This window comes from Pristis pectinata, chromosome 13 (assembly GCF_009764475.1).
Source record: "Pristis pectinata isolate sPriPec2 chromosome 13, sPriPec2.1.pri, whole genome shotgun sequence".
Classification (NCBI taxonomy): Eukaryota; Metazoa; Chordata; class Chondrichthyes; order Rhinopristiformes; family Pristidae; genus Pristis; species Pristis pectinata.
The window spans coordinates 18,790,108-18,810,471 of record NC_067417.1 but is presented as its reverse complement, the minus strand read 5'-3'; the positions used below and the strand labels follow the sequence as shown (position 1 = coordinate 18,810,471).

Below are 20,364 nucleotides of genomic sequence, written 5' to 3'. Positions count from 1 at the left end.
TGTAGGGCCAAGGAGATGGTGTCCGCTGTAGACAATAGGCGAATTGCAATGGGTCAAGATTGTCTGGGAGGCTGGAGTTGATGTGTGCCGTGACCAGCCTCTGAAAGCACTTCATGATGATGGATGTCAGAGCCACTGGTCGGTAGTCATTAAGGCATGTTACCTTGCCTTTCTTCAGTACCGGGATGATAGTGGTTTTCTTAAAACAGGTGGGAACCTGAGTTTGAGGCAGGGAGAGGTTAAATATGTCTGCATATACTTCTGCCAGCTGATCAGCACAAGATCTGAGCACACAGCAAGAGGCACCATCTGGGCCCGATGCTTTCCTTGTGTTCACTCTCCGGAAAACTGATCTTACGTCCTCGACAGTGACCATGGGTTCAGTTGCATTGGAGGCTATCGGGGTGGGTGGTGACAATCTACTTCCCTTCTGTTCAAAACACGCATAGAATGTGTTAAGCTCATCAGGAAGGGATGTGCAGTTGTTAACTATGCAGCCGTCTTTGTCTTGTAGCCTCTTATGGCATGTAAGCCGTGCCATAACTGACGGCTGGTCTGGACTTACCTACCCTGGGGAAAAGACTGTTACCATTCACCTTATCAATGCTCTCATAATTTTAAACAGTGATAGTATAACATTTGAAATTGCTGGTAATTATGTCAATAACTGGTTAGTCATTCTGGCCCATTGCCAGTTCAAAGGAGGTGTGTGAAATACAGGGAATTTCATCCAGATTTGGCCTCTTGTAATCCTTCTCCATGGTGAACTTCTCATAATGTTAAGTTTCTCACATGTGCAACATCATAACCTTTGACCATAATTCTGTGCATCTTTCTCGAGCTTTTGCAATGGATCCATATTTATCATTTATTAATATCCAGATCCTGTTTGACTTCAATTACTTTTTAAAAAATTATTCAAGTTTTGTCTGCCAAGGGGCTCAGGTGTCTAAATTTTATTCGCCATCTCTTCCATATGAGATTGAACATAGGCAACCTTGGGGGAAAAAAGAAGATAGATCTGTAGCTAGAAGTTATTTCCTTTGATATATCAGAGATATGTAGTATATCATTCATTTGTCCATTAATAATGGTTCTGAGAAGGTGGTGGCAAGCAGTCCACTACTATTGAGGGGTAAATTCCAGTGTTTAAACCTGGTTGTATGCCCAAGTAGTGATCTTGATTGGAGGGAAGCCTGCAGATGGTAATGTTTCCATGTACCTGTCTCCCTTGTCTTCCTTGATGGTAGAGGTTGAAGGTTTGAGAGAAACAGTTGGAGGAGCCTTAATAAGTAACTGCGGTACATTTAGTACATGGTACACGGTGCATCCATGCACCATGGTGGAGGAAATTAAAATTAACAGTGGTGGATGAGGGACCAAACAAGAGGCTGCTTTGTCCGAGATGGTGTCATGCTTATTGAGTGTGTGGATCTGCAGTCATTCAGGCATGTAAAGAGTATTCTATCACACAAATATGCCTTGTGGAATTTTGAAGGCTTTGGGGAGTAAGGAGTTGAAACACTTGTCACAAGATGCCTGGCATCTGATCTGCTTTTGTACTACAGTATTTATGTGGCTAGACAGGTTGAGTATCTGGTGAGTGGTAACCCCCACCCCCCAGAGTATTGATAACAAGGCACTTAATGATGATATTGCAATTGAATGTCAAAAGCAGGTGATTAAACTCTCTCTTGTTGGAGATGGCCATTGCTTAGCAGTTGTACAATTAAAATGTTAATCTGCCACTTATAAGCGTATGTCTGCATGTTGTCTAGGTTTTGCTGCATGCAGACTTGGACTGCTTTATTTTCTGAGGAGTTGAGCACTTTGGAATCATCAATGAGTGCCCCTACTTCTGACTTGACAGAAGGAAGGTCATTGAAGAAGCAGCTGAAGATGGTTGTGCTTACAACACTGCACTAAGGAACCACTGCAGTAGTGTCCTGAAGCTGGGATGATTGAGCTCCAATAACACAACCATTTGCCCTTGTGAAATGCTTGACTCCAATGAATGGAGTGTTTTCTCCTTGATGCCCATTGACCAGATTTAACAGGGCTCATTGATGCGACAATCGGTCAAGTCCTGCATTGATGTCAAGAGTAGTCAGTCTCACCTTGCCCCTGGAATTCAGCTCTTTGGTCCAAGGCTGCGATGAGGTTGAAGCCAGGTGGTCCTGAAAAAACCCAATCCAGCCATCAGTGAAGATTATTGGTGTGTAAATGCCATTTCATAGACAAGTTCCATCACCTTTGTGATTGAGAGTAGACTGATCAACACAGTAATTAATGAGTTTAGATTTGTCTTGCTTTTTGTGAACAGGACATTCCCTGGGCAATTTTCCACATGTTTGGGTAGGTGCCAGTGTTGTAACTGTACAGGGACAGTAGCATAGCTTTGTCCCATAGTCCTCAAGTGTCTAAAGATGTTCCTCAACAGAGTCCACAATTTCACTGGCATTAGTTGTCAAAAATGCCACAGGCACTCAAAACCCTGGGTGATCTTTTAGCTTGGCCCCTCATTGTAGTTGGAATATTGTTTACTGTTGTCTCCCTCACACAGATACTTCAGTTTTGTAACAGTGAAGAAAGCAACTGGTTGATTATTTTAAAATGTTACTGCATTGTTAACCTCCCATCCAGTCCCGGTTCAATTGTTTCTGCATTTCCAATGCCAAACAGGCATGGGAATGGCTACTTTAACAAGAAATATTTCTTCAGATAATGAAACAAATCAAAGGTCCTTTTCAAGTTAATTGAAACAACAGCACTGGTATGGTTTCTGTAATAGTTGCACAGTTCTGTACTCCTCAAGTATTCTCATCATTAAGCAGAAGTCAACTGAGCTGCCTCTAGGCCGTAAGACTCTTAATATGGACAAGTTTAAATACACCATTTTCATTTTGCATTACCTTAGCAGGGCATTCATTTCATAGAGAAACAAAAGACTGCAGATGCTGGAATCTAGATGAAAAGCATGATGATGCTAGTGGAACTCAGCAGGCCAGGCAGCATCCGTGGAGAAAAGCAGGTGGTCAATGTTTCGGGTCAGGACCCTTCCTCAGGACTGAAGATAGGAAAAGGGGAATCCAAATAAATAGGAGGGAAAAGCAGAGCAGTGATAGGTGGACAAAAGAGGGGAGGTGGGGTGGGCACAGGGTGGTGATAGGTAGATGCAGGTAAGAGATAGTGATAGGCAGGTACGGGGGAGGAGGGGAGAGCAGATCCACCGGAGGAGGGGAGAGCAGATCCACCGGAGGATGGGTCACGGGTAAGGAGGAAAAAAGAGTGGTAGGAAAAAGAGATATAGGGAAGAAAAGAAGAGGCATAGTGGGTGTGGAGGGGGTGGGAGTTACTTAGAGTGGGAGAATTCAATGTTCATACCGTTAGGCTGCAAGGTTCCAAGACAGAAAATGAGGTGCTGTTTCTCCAGTTTGCGCTTGGAATTCTCCTGGCAGTGGAGGAGGCCGAGGACTGACATATCTGTGATAGTGTGGGAGGGGGAGTTGAAGTGACTGGCAACGGGGTGATGCAGATCGCGGTTATGAATGGAGCGCAGGTGTTCTGTGAAACGGTCACCTAGTCTGTGTTTGGTCGCCAATGTAGAGGAGGCCACACTTGGAGCACCGAATGCAGTAGATGTTATCAAGGGAGGTGCAGCTGAATCTCTGTCTCACCTGGAAGGACTGTTTGGGTCCCTGGATGGAGGTGGTGTAGGGGCAGGTGTTGCACTTATGGCGGTGACAGTGGAAAGTTTCTGGGGTGGGAGCGGGATGGGTTGGGGGAGGGGGTGGGAGGGAGGGAGGAGTGAACTAGGGAGTCGCAGAGAGAGTGGTCTCTGCGAAAGGCAGAAAGGGGTGGGGAGGGGTAGATATGCTTGGTGGTGGGGTCCCGTTGGAGATGGTGGAAGTGGCAGAAAATGATGTGTTGGATACGTAGGCTGGTAGGATGAAATGTGAGGACAAGGGGGACCCTATCACTGTTGGGTCTGGGAGGGGTGGGGTTGAGAGCAGAGGTGTGGGAAATGGCAGAGGTGCAGGTGCGAGCTCTCTCGACCACAGTAGGGGGGGAGCCGTGGTTGGTAAAGAAGTTGGACACCTCGGATGTCCTGGCGTGGAAAGCCTCCTCGTGGGAGCAAACCCTCTGATGCTCACAGCTACCTCGATTACAGCTCCTCCCGCCCTGTCTCTTGCAAGGATGCTATCCCTTTTTCTCAATTTCTCTGTCACTGCTGCATCTGCTCCCATGACGCTGCCACTTATTGCTGATATGGGGCTCAGGGCTGCCCCCTAGCTGGCACAGTAAGTGTGACACATTGCTGAGGACTGGCGACACCTGGTGCACGTGTCGACAAACCGCCTGGATTATACTGTGTCCCTCATCACTGCCTGTTAGATGGGATGGAAGTTGCCCTGCCCCTTCACACCTAACCCTCAAACCAGAGATTCTTCCATGTTAATGCATTCAATGGTGGTTGTTGGCCATTGAGAGCCCTGTATCTCAGTGCTGAGCAGTTTCACTGCTTACCCCAGCCCACCCATCACCAGTCCTCACACACAGCCCCTCCACACCAAACCTTGCTGCAATAGAACCGTCGGAAGCGATAGATTAGCAGGTCCCCACTGCAGAATAGCAGGGAAAACTGGATTTGTGCCAAATTCCGGTACTGCAGCACACATCCTTCAGGGACAGTCAGCATGGCTTTGTGAGGGGCAGGTCTTGCCTCACGAGCCTGATTGAATTCTTTGAGGATGTGACAAAGCACATTGATGAAGATCAGACAGTGGATGTGGTGTACATGGATTTCAATAAGGCATTTGATAAGGTTCCTCATGGAAGGCTTGTTCAGAAAGTCAGGAAGCATGGGATCCAGGGAAACTTGGCTGTGTGGATTCAGAATTGGCTCGCCCATAGAAGACTGAGGGTGGTGGTAGTTGGAGCTTATTCTGACTGGAGGTCGGTGACCAGTGTTGTTCCGCAGGGATCTGTTCTGGGACCCCTGCTCTTTGTGATTTTTATAAATGACTTGGATGAGGATGTGGAATGGTGGGTTAAGAAGTTTGCAGATGACATAAAGGTTGGTGGTGTTGTGGATAGTGTGGAAGGTTGCTGTAGGTTACAACAGGACATTGATAGGATGCAGAACTGGGCTGAGAAGTGGCAGGTGGAGTTCAACCTGGAAAAGTGTGAAGTAACACACTTTGGAAGATAGAATTTGAAGGCAGAATACAAGGTTAATGGCAAGATTCTTTGCAGTGTGGAGGAACAGAGGGATCTTGGGGTCCACGTCCATAGATTGCTGAAGGTTGCTGCGCAGGTTGATAGGGTTGTTAAGAAGGCGTATGGTGTGTTGGCCTTCATTAGTCGGGGTATTGAGTTCAAGAGCTACCATGTAATGTTGCAGATCTATAAAACTCTAAGACCACACTTGGAGTATTGTGTTCAGTTCTGGTCGCCCCATCATAGGAAGGATGTGGAAGTTTTGGAGAGGGTGCAGAGGAGATTTACCAGGGTGCTGCTTGGAGTGGAGAGCATGTCTTATGAGGATAGGTTGAGCGAGCTAGGGCTTTTCTCTTTGGATTGAAGGAGGATGAGAGGTGACTTGATAGAGGTGTACAAGATGATAAGAGGCATAGATTGAGTGAACAGTCAGAGACTTTTTCCCAGGGTGAAAATGGCTAACATGAGGGGACATAATTTTAAGGTGATTGGAGGAAGGTATCGGGGGGATGTCAGAGGCAAGTTTTTTCTACACAGAGTCGTGGGTGCATGGAACGCACTGCCTGCAGAGGTTGTGGGGGCATATACATTAGGGACATTTAAGAGACTCTTAGATAGCCACGTGAATGATAGTAAAATGGGGAGCTATGTGGGAGGGAAGGGTTAGATAAATCTTAGAGTAGGATAAAATGTCAGCACAACATCGTGGGCTGAAGGGCCTGTACTGTGCTGTAATGTTCAATGTAACGTTCAGAGGGATTGGCACCTATGGATATTTGGATTGGAGAACCAAGAGCGTCATGAAGAATCAGTGCTCTCCGAGGCAGCACAAGTGCGGTACTTGTGTCAATGAGATACATGATCGCACTTAATCTCCACCCCATCAACCCATAAACAAAATTGTGCTGGTGAATACCTTGCTGCAGCCAGAAAAGAAAAAGTGAATGGATAAGCATTTCTGCAGTTGGAGACTAATTGCTGGTGGCAAATCTCAATAGTTTTCATTTATTTCTCTTAGTTCTTCTTCCTGCCTTAGCCTGAATTGCTAAGTCCTTGTTAATAAAATTAACCAGTCTGTATGGGCGGTGTGTGGAAAATTATCTTTCATCATGACTCAATTGCTTGTTATGATACTTGTAGGGAGGTGCTCAAACAAGGATATGTTTAGAGAATAATTCAAATTAATTTGAGTTAATGTTGGGGAAAAATTTTCTGATTAACCTGCTTCATGTTCAATACAACTTCTGACCAACTTGTCATCTGTTACAGTGGTGCCGATGATCTGCTGCCCATTTTGTCTTACGTGGTGCTGAAGAGCAACTTAATGCAGCTCGTATCAGAGTGTGCAGCATTGGAAGAATTTATTCACGAAGGGTAAGGTCCACGTTGAAGAACCACAATAATGTTTAAAAGAAATCCAATGTTTATAAGCAAAATATTGCAGCTGTTCTTTCTCAATTTCGAACAGCATGGAGGGTGATTTTCACATCCCTACATTTGGCCCATCTGAGACCAGTTAAGATAGTACTTTGTGGGGATCCTATCGAACTCACTGGTCTATATAGCTGAAATCCACAGCTAACAGACTTACAGAAGGTGGGCAACAGAATTTTCAATAAACTCAGGTTTAATTGAGTGTAAGATGGAAACCCTTGGAATTATTGAGTTTGGAGGTGACAAAGTATGGATAGGGTGTTTCCCAGCCAAAGGTTAAGACCAGAATAAAGATAGATGGGAAATGGCATCACATTGCAGGGAACACTTATTGTCTGCAAGGTTTGAAGTCCAGTTCCTGAGTTATGCAAATGTGCTAACTGGCAATGCTCTCCATGCCAGAAGATAGGACTCTTATTATTTGAAATTGTTTCCATGCACTGAGTAGCCAACAACTATTTCTCAGTTCACTGAAATAGATTATATGTTCATTGTTGTTCATGCACAAGTGACTGCACTTCAGAAAGACTTTAGCAGCTGTAAAGCACCACAAGAAATCCTGAGGTCATAAAAGGAGCTTTTCATATGCATGGTTTTCCTTTCTTCTTTGAGTACAGTGGTTCCGATCAGCCTTGTTTAGTTTTAAAAAGTTTCTCCATCTGGCCAAAATGCTAGCAAGGCCAGATAGTGACAACAATATCCCCTTGTGGTCTGACAGGACGTGAATGTTTTGTCACAAGCACCCCCACAATCATAATCACAACTTTATAAAGGCTGACCAAGAAAACGCTTGATAAGGTGAGTTATCCATCCTGAGTAACAATAACAATTATGATCATATCCATTTCATTCGATCTGTATCACTAGTGTATACATAATAAAACTTAATAATGAACTTGGTACAATTCTTCTCCATATGCCAGGTCCTTTTGCTTCCCTTGAACAAAATGATTCTTAGCTGCCTGCCTTCATTCTCTTTCAGAGCTCATTTTGTTTAAAGGCTAATTAGTTGCATGTTTCTTTGTTTCATCCCCTGGTGTTCTAACTGGTAAGAGAGGGCAAATTCCTGATGACTCTTGCTCAGTGCTCAGCAATATAAACCTCCCGATATAAGGTACATATCAAACACTATTTGCTTATTGTTTTCCATCTATTGTATATCCCATCAAAGTATTGCTAATTTGCATTTAATTGCCTTCCATTTTAGTGACTATTTCTTAAAAAAAACTTCCATGAATATATTTTCCATTCAGTATAACTATCAAATGGAACTAGCCAAATTTTTTTGTGCAAAAATAATTGATATTATAATATGCAACTAGGTTGATTATGGCTATCTGCTGTGTTACCTAATTTTATATTGGAACTGCTTTACTAACCTGTTGTCTGTAGAACTTTTCTTTTATATAGTGTTTTTACTCCTAAAAGTATTTTGGGTATCCCACCTCACATTGTCTCAATTTCTGAAACTAGATATTAGTTTTATTAGAATTATTGCATGAATCCTGCTACAGAAGCTTCATACTTTTGCTGTATATGCAAGCCTTTTAAAGAAAAAAACATGGGGTAGCAAGGTTGATTGTATCATTTAATGTTAAACAGTTGTAGGAAAACTGCAGACATGTATTTAATAGATTGAATAAACAATTGTATCTTGTCCTTAAAAAAAAGAGTTAAATTAGTTGAGCTCTCATAAAGGCCCTTTAGACTAATCCTCATTTCCATCTCATTTGTTCACCTTATTTTAATTCAAGGGAATTTTTGTTGCCTGATCTCTGATTGAAATGATACATGCTTTAAAGCAACAGTGATAGATACTCTTGTAGTATGTTTTAAGGTAAATAACATTCTACCTTCAAAGTGCAAGAAAAATGCACAGCTAGCCAGACAGAGATTAGAAAAGAACTAGGGGGCATAGGCCCAAGATAAGAACTAGTCAAGTCATACTGAGATGAGTAGAAACTTTCTTACTATGATAATGGTAAATCTTTGGAACTGTCTATTCCCAGTTTGCTGTAGATTCTTAGTTGCTGAGTACATTTGAGGCCAACACTGATACTAAAGGAATCAAGGAATCTGAAGTATAGGCAAGAGAGTGGATGAGATACAGGATCAATCATAATCTTATCACACAGTGGTACAATTTCAAGGGGACAAATGGCCTGCGTTTCCAGTTCCTTTCTATTCCTTACCTTCTTTTGAGCAAAGTTTTGATCGAAAAGATGTCTTATTTTTATGCAGGGAGAGGGAAGTGAAGAGAATGGGGACAAAATTCTATAAAGTACAGAAAGTAAGAAAATATAAAATACTGGAACCATGTAACTAGATGTGTAGTCTCCAACAGAGGGTAACACACAAAAAGGCAGAAGAGCGTTTGGGCAGATGTAGGTTGGAGAAGGATGCAAAGCCGACATGTGCTGAGGCCATGGAAGGATTTAAATATGAAGGCAAATCTAATCTTTTAAATGGAATGGATTGGAGGATACTTACTCAGTGTAGATTAGCAAGAATAGGAATGAACTAGACTTGGTACAAGACAGGTTGTGTGCCACAGGATTTCAGGATTTAGATTCCTCCTAGAAGACAAAGCTGTGATTGTGTTGGAGGGATTGCAGAGGAGAATCACTAGGATATAGCCAGGATTGGAGGACTTATGAGGAGAGATTGGAGAGGCTGAGTGTGTTTTCCTTGGAGGGAAGGAAGCTGAGGGATGACCCGATTAAAGATTGTGAGAGGCATTGATAGGGTAGATAGTCAAAATCTTTTTCCCGTGGCAGAGTTATCAAAAACAACACAAGTTTTAAGGTGAGAGGTAAGTAAAGGGGATCTTTAGGGAATTTTTGTTCCCCAAGCTCAGAGAGTAGCTGAAATCTGGGATACACTGCCATTGGAGATGGTGGAATGAGATATACTTGCTTTGTTTGAGAGGCATTTAGACAGACATTTAAATAAGCCAGGCGTAGAAGGATACGGTCTTATGGTATAAGTGTAGATGGTCAGCATGGACGTGCTGTACAACTCTGTGACTCTCAGACTGTTGAAATGGAAGTTGTGCTGTCTATACTGTTGATACCAGTGTTGTGGTGAGATGTTATCTACACCTGACTGTCTAAATGCAGTGTAATCTGCAAATGTTATAATCTACAAGTGTGCTGAGGGGAACCAAAGTATATTTAGGTGGTTCACAAAATAATGGAAAAAAGGCTTCGTATTATTTCTAACCTTTGCCTACAATGTGCAGTTGTGATCATGTTGAATGTTTCATTACTCTAAGAAACCCATACCAACCTGGCATCAGTGCATCCATGGTCAAACTTAGAAATCCAGAGGCTGCTCTCACTGATACCCTGCTTCTGAGGGTGTGCTGGGGTTACCTTCTCTATGGGAATCAGTGTGGAAGCAGTAAATTGTTGTGAGCTTTATACACACTTTTCTCGCCATGAAAACTACTAGAAATCGTATTCCTTATTGAATTAAGTGTAACTGAGATTTTAACAGAGCTATAATTGTTAATTGATCAACTTTTCTGGCCATGAAAACTTAATTTTAAATGTTACAATTATAGTTCTACTTTTCACTTAATTCATGCATAACTTCAAATCTTAGTTTCACTCTTTGTAAAATATTTATAAAGTTAGCAAGCTTTACTTCCTAGGTATGCTCTGTGTTGTAATCCTTTATTTAACTGACAGTTTAGCCACCTTGATGACATTTGTGTTGCTGGTTCTCACAGGTGTCTTTCAGAAGGCACTTGACAGCAACAGGGGTCTGAAAAGGAAAGTATGCCCCCTTGCCACTGACAGTAAACTGCAGGCAACATAAAAGCAACAGAATTTATATATAATGTCTCAGCATTCCAGTTCTTCAATTAAATGGATTTTTGATACCAGAATTCTGGTACAACACTGCATCAATAAAATCTTTAGGCGTCATCCTGCCTAACCACAGAACCACAGAATAGTTCCATCTATATATACAGTATATACATATATATACTCCCTTACTAACTTGTTCCTGATCCAAATAAGTATGAAGGAAATGAACAAAACAAAATTATAATTGGAAAAAAAATAACATTCCTTGGCAGACAGTAAAATAGTTTATTGAGTCTTGAACTAATTACTTCATTGGATCACGCAATGTCAGAGTTTCCTCACTGTTTGAATATTGGCATATCTAGAGCTCATTCATCTCTGAAGTAGAAGAATGTATTTTAGGGATCCTTCCTCCAGACACTCTACAATTCCAGGATCTGTTTGGTTATGGTTGCTTTAGTGTGTGGATTTAACTTTGCTTTGTTTTCCTCTCCAATTTATTCTCCACTTTATTCCCTATTTGTCATGAATATGTATTAATGTGTATGTACAGCCAATGCTTAAACATTTTGGTTTGGAAATTCTTCAATACCCATTTGGTTGTGGGTTCAGTGCTTGATGTTTCAGTAGCATCTGATCTCAAGGCATTGGTTATTACTGAATGGGCTTTATAAACTTTCCTGCTGTCTTGCGCTATTGCAAAGCATGCTAAGGAGAAATAGGGAAGCCCAGGAGCAGGGTCAGGTCCAATGAAGGCAGAGATTTGCAAGGGAGAGAGATGAGTGGTAGAGAGTCATGAATAGGCCTGAGGGTGGTGATCGGGAGAGAACCACGGGGGGTGGGGGTGGGTGCGAGGTTTGGTGGTGCTGGAAGGCATGAATCAGAGAATCAGCAGCTCGGGGCCACAAATCAGGACTCGGGATATCAGGTTGTATCAGAAAATTGTTGTGGGGATGAGGAGAGTTTATGTTGGAGGATTGGGGCCTGGAGGTGGGGTCCTGTCAGAGGATTGGGGCCTTCAGCGGATCATGTGTTGGAGGACTGGGACCTGGAGTCTGAGACTGGTTCCTGGTGCCCAGCTAGGACCTGCTGAGGGATAACCAAATTACACAGCAGCAAACCCAGCAATGCTGTTAATGTTTTGCTCCAAGAGTGCCCCGGTTCTGAATGGGCCTCAGAGTCATGCTATGACATTATCCAGCCGCACTCCCATGACTTGGGGAACTGATGGCATTGGATGTGAGTCTGAGGTAGAGAACATGATTTTGGAACCACTGCGATTTGTAATGCCATTTCCAGGGTGTCGTGATACAACCTAGAAGTTTTTATTATCAAATTCCACTCCAGAAAAAATCTGTGGTCTCACACATAGTGCAGTATACAGCAGCTCTTTGCTTTTGAATTTCTGGGCAATGGACATTTGAGATGAACATAATTTCCCTTTCCTCTCCATTCTGATAGTGCACAAATCACATTTTCCTTTCTGATAACAGTTGGCTTACAACCAGTCCATTGCATATTAATCCTCAGTCCATGTAGAGTGCTTAGCAGGGCTTTGTGCAATTATGCTCCATCAATATGCAGTGCTGCTGTGCAGCCAAATCATTTTGATGGGTATTTGCAGATTACCAAAAGGGCACTAATGCAATTGAACACAAAAATGTAAAGACCATTGGACTGAATTAGTAGCTGAAGAAGAAAATTTTAACACTGATTGGAAAGAGTCAGTGAGCCAAATCACATTGATTGTGGTTGGTGATTCCAAATGGAACTGCCACTTTTGAGTCATGAAACTGAAGTAAGTCTCAGTTTCCCACGCACGAGCTCTGAAATACGGAAGTCCAGAACATATTGATAGATTCAGGGGACCAAATCCTTCAGTTTGCTCTGCGACTGGCTTCCTTACGGAATCCAGCAGTGGGATCAGGTCTTCCTGAGATTCCCAGGCATTACCCTGGAGAATCACCAGTTGGAACCTGCACCAGATTTGCTCTGACGTAGAATCCAAAACTCCACTGATTTCAATAGGGTTTGTAATGCATAAATTTTGGAAGCAATGGGGAAGGTAGAAAAAAATTGTGTAATTATTTTATTGTTTATTCATTTCTGAGTATTTTCTTGTTTTCAATTCTTTTAATTATTTAGTTCAACTTTAAAATTGTTTAAATGTCTGCAAAAAACAAAGGCATTTAAAAATTAAAAATTAATGACAGCTTTGACAGAAGACAAAGCTCTGTCCCCAGCTTTGTCTTTTACCAAGCACGTTTGTTGCAGGTAAGGGAAATGTTGCCTCGTGTGCTGTCTGCAGCCGATCACGACCCTGACCAGACTTCTGAGCTGAAGGATGCAGAGCGCCAGTGAGGTTAGCAGTCTATCTCAGGCCCAGATAAGCACAGGCATGAGAGGAACCCAAGAGGGCTATTCCAGGCAGGGAGACAGAGTCAAATGTCACCGGGCCAAATAAATTTAACACAAAATAATTTTTTACTGACCTTAGCCAGACTTTCATTGTTTTGAAATAGCCATAAAATGCTTTGAAGGATTGCTCACTTCTCTGTAAGGTACAGTTAGTCATGGAGTTGCACATGTGTGTTTCAAATTAGTTAATTTTGTGCCATGTTGGAAGACAGAAAAGAGGAAGAGACTCAGTGAGGGAAAGGATGCAGAACCTCCAATGCTACTCTATCTTTTTTTAGGTAATACAGAGCACAGTATTTCCAGGTGTGGCCTCACTAACATCTTGTATAATTGTAACAAAACCTCCCTGTTCTTAAACATTCTTTGCAATACCATTTGCCGCTTTAACTTCTTGTTGGACCTGCCTGCTGACATTAATGATTTGTGTGCTAGAACACCTAGATCCCTCTTAAATTCACTCATTTGCGGTCTCTCTCCACTTAGCTCATAATCTGCCTTTTTAATCCTTCTACTGAAGTTCATGATCTCATACTTACCATATTAAACTCCATTTGCCAGGTTTTTTGTCCAATCACTCAATCTATCTACATCCCACTGCAGAGTCACAGTGTCCTCATTACAACATGCCCTTCCACCTTATTTTTAATATCATTGGCAAACATGGAAATCTTGCATTTTGTTCCATTCTGTAGGTCATTAATGTAAATCATAAACAATTGAGGGCCAAGAACTGATCCTTCGGCTACTCACTAGTTACATCCGTGTAACCTGAAAAGGACCCATTAATTCCAACTTTTTGTCTTCTAGATGACAGTCAGTTTTCAGTACTCCAGTACCTTGGGCTCTTAATTTATGCACCAGCATCTTACATGGCACCTTGTCAAATGCCTTTTGGAAATCTAAGTACACTACATCTACTTATCTCCTTCTATCAACTCCACCTATCGCATTCTCAAAGAATTTGAGCAATTTATCAAGTACGATTTACTTTTCATAAGGTTTTCAACTAGGTTCGATTATATTCAGCTTTCCTAAATGATTTGTTATTTCCTCTTTGATTCCAGCATCTTGCCAACAATAGATGTTAAACTAACTGACCTATAGTTCCCCACCTTCTGTCTTCTTCCCTTTTTGAACAGGGAGCCTCATTGGCTGTTTTCCAATCTTCTGGTACACTCCCGGAATTTAATAAGTTTTTAAAATTTTCAACCAATAGGTACACTATCTCTGCAGCCATTGCCTTTATAATCCTCGGGTGCAGGCCATCAGGACCTGGTGATTGCCTGCCTTTTAGTCCTGTGAGTTTTTCTAATTCTTTATCCTTTGTGATTGGAACGTTTAAAGTTCCTCCCCGTTATTTGAAAGTAGCCATCTGTTAACACACTTAGAAATACTGCATTTAGTTCCCACATACAAGTTATTGATACCTATTGTGAATAGCTGGGAACCAGACAATGATCCCTGTGGTACTCCACTAATCACTCCAAAAAAAGACGCATTTATTCCTACTCTCTGTTCCACGTCAACCAATTTAAATCAATGTTGGTGTATTGCCCTCACTCCCAGGTGCTTCAGTTTTGCCCACTAATTTCATACAGTAAACTCTGATAATCATTCATTCTCCACACTTTGCTGCCACATTAGCAGATTTTCTGGTCTGTTGAATATTATTCTTATTAATACCCCAGCACATATTTTAATTCTAACAAGTTTCCCACCAAACCCAGTAAGTTTAAAGGGAGTGCAGAAAGCAGAGGCCCAGAGGCTCAGAAGGGAGCACAGGAGCAGGGATCCTGGTGGGTTGGAAGGGAGCGTGGCAAACATCACCTGGTCAACCATCGGGATTTCTGAATGGTCGGGTAGAGAATTATCAGAATTTAACTAGATGTAGGACTTTATCTAACATCTTCTGAAGTAATTTTGTATAAAGGTATTTAACGTTAGGTTATGGATTTTCTATTTTATGATTCTAAAGATAAGCAACATTCAAATTCTACCTCCTGAGTTACATTTGAGTTTAAGCTGGAGTGCTTCAAAGCATAGATAACTATTACTGTCTAATACAATAGGAAAGATGACACTGACCTAATTTTCTTTACTAAATGTTTTTCCCAGATATAAATAAATCTAAATTCAAACTTTTTGTTCAGCGTTGAAAAGCATTGTACTTTCATAATCCTGCAGCATTTGTACGTGTCTAGTAATTGACTTTCATGAGGAATTTGGCACATTTCATTATGTTACTCTCAGATGGACTGCTCCTAGCCTCAAGTTATGATTTCCTAAAATGTAACAGTCACCACAGTAAAGTAGGACACAGTTTGCCCTTGGGAGCAGTCTGGCACTAAGTCCATATCCTGCAGTGACTGGGTTCTTCTCAGCACAGCTCGTATTTTAATCACTGTCAGCTTAGAGAGGAAAATATTTCTTCAAAAGATTGATGAAGGAGGATGTAGGATTTCTTGTGAGCATTATCCAGTTCCTATTGAGCTTTCTAATTTTTAATTACAGTTGAAGTAAAACGTCTATATTGTACCAAAGCTTATGTTTCTAAGTTTTCCATCTTTGTGAGATATAAGACATTTAATTGTGTACACTAGCCCATGGAACATACAAGTTCACAATATCTTAATAGATTCTTGCTGATTTAGCACCTTCTACAAGTGAGTAAACTTTATGTAAAAAAAATCCTCTCCAGGCTGATTAGATTCTTCACGATCACTTATTTGGAAGCTGCATAAGTAAGTAGAGTTTTCCAGTAGAAAGGAAGGATTTGCTTCAAGCCAAAGTCCTCAAATTTTTCATCTTTCAATTGTTACAGCAGAATGAAAATAAGGAAAGACACGAGTGTGGTATTGTTGTGTAGTTGGCCTGTAAATAGTTTTATTACTTCAATGTAAAACAAATAGTAATGAAATTGTAATGAAACGATAATTAACAAGGCATCAAAGATGAGTTTATTTGATATTATGCTACAGGGGCTCCAATGTAAGACTGTGGAGTATAACTGATAAGTATAACAATGGAACATTTGCATGTACAGAATTCTTCCTATTGCACATATATTTCTAACAATGAAGAAAGCTAATGCAAATTAATTTTTCCCTTTCAGATATTTAATTGGTGAAGAAGGGTACTGCTTGACATCCATGCAGAGCGCTCTCTCATATGTGGAATCTTTATCCAAAACTTAAGTCCTGTCGTTTACGTCCATATATTTGTTGAGCATCTTCAAGAATGGCTTCTTGTTACACTTATTAAAAGACTATTTTTATTATTAAATTCACTGGTTGAATGTAGTTTTCAATTGTTGTCCAGAATGTTTTCATCATAACATTAACTATTTATATAAGCATTATGTTAAAACAGTGTGACTGGTTGAAGGCAATAATAAGAGACTGCTCAGAGATAAAGTAGAAGATTTAATATTCCACACTAATGTTAGAGAAGACCACTGCCCACAGGGTATTAGAGCTGGACAAGTCCACACCCAATCCTTCACCAGTACAGGTACTGTATTTTCTGTGAATTATTTTGGATGCTGGAGATTTTCCTCATATCCTAATATCTGTAGAACATTATTCATTTTGTATTGATTTAAATTTTAAGTCAGTAGATTTGCTTTAATGTTTTTATTTTAAAATTGTTTTAGAAATCTTTTGGTGAAAACAAAAAAATTTACTAGGGTCACGAATATTTGAAATTTTGTTCTCATCAATAATGACTGTTCTAAGTTTAGATAAGACTTCTTTATTAGTCACATGTACATAGAAACACACAGTGAAATGCATCTTTACATAACATTCTGAGGGCAGCGTGCAAGTGTCGCCACGTTTCCAGCGCCAACATAGCACGCCCACATCTCCTAACCCGTACGTCTTTTCTGATCACTTCTTAAATATTACTTTTTTTATTGTACATTTGTCTTATGTGCATTTGTACACATGTGAAAAATCCAAGGCAAAGTGAAGATTGTTGCCAATGTTAAAATAATTTATTGCAATTGTGCTAAAAAAAAAATGGGCATGTTGGGGGGGTGGGGTGGGAAGGAAGAGAAGTAATTGCCAAATATCATTGGACTGTGTTTGTGCATTATTATGCCAAAAATTCAAAAATTAGACAGGTTTCTGGAAAAGTAGGCAGAAGTTAGAGTACTGCTTAAGTGAAAGAGTCACACTGGGACTTCACTGGCATGATATGCTGCATGAAGTAACTACTTGACTGCTGACCACTTTTCCATTCAGATTTTATGAAGTGCTAGATATCAAAGTGAAATACACAGTAGGTATGTTGGCATAAAAAAAATTAAAGACTAATGTTGGGTGCAATAGTTCTTTATCAGATCTGTAAAAGAAACATAGCAGGTTCATTTCATTAAACCAAACATTAAGGATGTTGAAGGAATTGAGGGAAATGAGAATAGTGTTGGGAAATGACACCGAGGAACAAGATCAGCCATGACCCTGATCCCTAATGAATGGTGGAGTAGGCTGTTAAGGGCTGCATGACCTGCCTGTTTTTGGTTTTTTTGGTCAAACATTACAGGACATATTAGAGAAACTGCTAGTGTTCCCTTTGTACTCCTTTGTCCTTCACTGACTACAACCCCTGTATTCAGATTCAACAATGCCAGATTTACCCTTTTAACCAGTCCTATTGATTTGTGAGAGTGTGTGTGATTAGTTGTAAAGACCAGAGGAAAATACTGATTGCTGAATGAAGGGAGGTTATTTAGAAATCTATAAGTGAGCTTCTACATGAGATTGAAGTAATATATTTTCCAAAGGACTTCCTGGAAAAGAGAAATGCAGATTAGAGAGTTCCAGTGTTGAGTTACTAGACTTGCAGTCAGGAAGTGGAGAGATTGTATAGATAGTACAGTCTGGATACAAGCCATTCAGTCCAACTAGTTTGTGCTGAATCTCCTCCCAATCCATCTCCGTCATCTCAGGCTTTATCTTTATCTTTCAAAATCCTTGCCTCCACTGTACTGAGATTCTCTGTGGAAACATCCAAGTTTCAACCACTTTCTCTATTGTCAAGTTCTACTCTCCAAGTAAAGAATTATTTTGAGATTTCTACAATGGGTTTTGTTCACAGCTATCTTCTTATCAACCCACCAGTTCAGTGTTCTTCCATGTTTTCTGTTTACTAAAGGATACTAACCTCAATTTTTTGCAGTAGGAAATTTTTCATGTCTGGTTCCATCCTTGTAAATCTATTTTGTTTTTTCCTTTCATGATTGTGTTCTTTGTTGTACAAATATGAGACAGTCCACACTGTGGACTGTAAATTGATTGATAAATATAGTATGCATGACTTAGATATTATAAATATACTTTAGTGATTCTTTGATTTGTTTCTTTGCACTTTCAATTGTAATAAAAAATCCTAGATATTATAAATGCTTTAAGGAATTTTTTTTCTATCAATAATTTGGCAACATATGACTACAGCCCTGCTTTATCCTCCCACAAACATTGAAAGGAATTGAAATCTTTAAATGACAACCAAATATTGATAGCCTTTAAATGATTGATTCAAAGGTCTAGAGTGCAAGTGTTTCTGAGTGTTTTCTCAAGTCCAAAAGTTTTAATTTTAGCTGTGAATATTTACAGTGAGATTATTTATGTATCAATGATCCTAAATAAATGTTGTAAGTAAGACTTTTGAGATAAGGAAGCACTACTGCGATGGCTTCCCATTATTTCTCTAACCTCCACCACCTCCCCCCCCACCCCCGACCAATAAGTATTTTTGAACTATCTTCCAAGTGGGCTGCATCCAAAGTCAAAGAGACCTTCCTACTCTTTGCACTGTGGACTCGGCACGCCAAGCCAGTGATGCACTATTTGATGACTGAGGTTGGCTGGTGTTGAGCCTAACCCCAGTCCCTCAGACTATGATGAAAATATTACTGCTGTTAAAATACTACAACTGAGCAGGACATGTGTACCTGTATTCAGCACTAGCTCACAGAGACTATCTGGAATAAGCCAAGAATCCTTCATCTTTCTACTTAGAGACAAGATCTCTGACACAGCATTTCTTCCTGTACTGAAATAATTAATGTTCATCTTACCCTTTTGCAACATGAATTAGTGATGCCAGGAAAATCTGATTTAACAGAACTGCATGCAATTCCAGTTAAAACATTCTTTGGATGCCCCTCAGCTGAGCAGGTACCGTGCTTCCACTGGCAATTTTGTACTGCTTTTGTATCCTGAAGAGCATACAAAATTGACTGTATTCTTTGAGTTACCTCACACTTGACAAAGCAAATACTTAATTTCTAATTGAGGTAGATATCCTTTCTAAATGCAAGATAAAAGTGAATGGATACTATGAAATGGATGTTTTTGAATGTTTGAAACATTTGATTATATAAAATAAATTCTAAGTAATAATAAAACTGATCAGTTGTGTTGTTAAAAGGGACAGAAGATGAAAAAAAAGACATCCAGTTCTTGTGGAGGTCTAAAATAAAATTAGACTACATGCCATGGCATTGATATTAGGTGTTTAGACTTGAGGTTGCTGTGCATTTGTAATTTTGGAAAGTAGTTGTTTAACTAGTTAAATTTTAGGTCAACTTTGTAATTAAAAGTTCACAAGAATAAACATATCATGAAATTACTGCAGCTTTTGAGGCATAAACCTAAACTTTTAGTTTTAAATATGATCTGACCACTACACAAATAAATCCAGCAGAGATTCTATTTACTTTTTTAAAAAAATATATAGTTTATTAATCGAGGTTGAATTTTAACCGTGGTTTATGAATAAAATGGAATATGCTTGCAGATCCCTTTTAAAGATTCCACTATAAAAGGTCTTTATCTTTTACTGGTTACATGCAAAAAATTCTGTTTAGATAATTTATAACAAAATGGAGAGGTCAATGGCACTGCTTACATATGTCTCATTTTTGCTTTGTCTGTGGTCACTAAAAATTAATTTTCCTTTTCAGTTATCCATGCAACTTCCAGTGATAAGAAAAAACTTGCTTCTGCTCACTGGGGAATTGTGCTGTTCAGATCAATTTACTTTATATAGTGATGGAATTCTATGATAATGCTTCCAGAACTTTCATACTTTGGGAATATAACTTAAGTGATTCTCTTTGAGTCTATTTAAATTATGCTCACATTTGAACTAAGTTGCTAATTCTTCTGTACAAATGATGTTTAAATTATAATTGCTTATTTAAGAGAAATCATGTGAATGTATCAACATAAATAGGTGCATTACTGTGAACTATAAGTAAAAATAAAAGCATAGTGATGGAAAAATCATGGTTTTCTTGGTCATTGAAAAGTCATTTTAAACCAGCTTCTTCGAATTTTAGATTTGTTTCATAATGCCAAACTATTCCTGGAAACTTTCTTAATTTAATTTTAACTATTGATGGTATCTTTAATTTAGTCTGATTAAAATATCTCTTTAAAGTGGTCATTGTCATGGTTTGCAATCCATT

General features: G+C 39.9%; 1 protein-coding gene across 6 annotated transcripts in view; it reads left to right on the top strand.

The window, feature by feature from the left end:
- vps9d1 (VPS9 domain containing 1) overlaps positions 1 to 20,152 on the top strand; it is a 70,713-nt gene extending 50,561 nt beyond the window's left edge. For 4 of the 6 annotated variants that reach the window (XM_052028643.1, XM_052028644.1, XM_052028647.1 and 1 more), the window contains 3 exons: positions 6,490 to 6,594; positions 14,104 to 14,185; positions 16,000 to 20,152. In XM_052028643.1, the coding sequence (XP_051884603.1) occupies positions 6,490 to 6,594; positions 14,104 to 14,185; positions 16,000 to 16,014 (202 nt within the window). In that variant the 3' untranslated portion in view covers positions 16,015 to 20,152. The remainder of the gene's footprint in view (positions 1 to 6,489; positions 6,595 to 14,103; positions 14,186 to 15,999) is intronic. The other 2 variants (XR_007957381.1, XM_052028645.1) reach the window with 2 other exon arrangements.
- Positions 20,153 to 20,364: the final 212 nt, after the last annotated feature.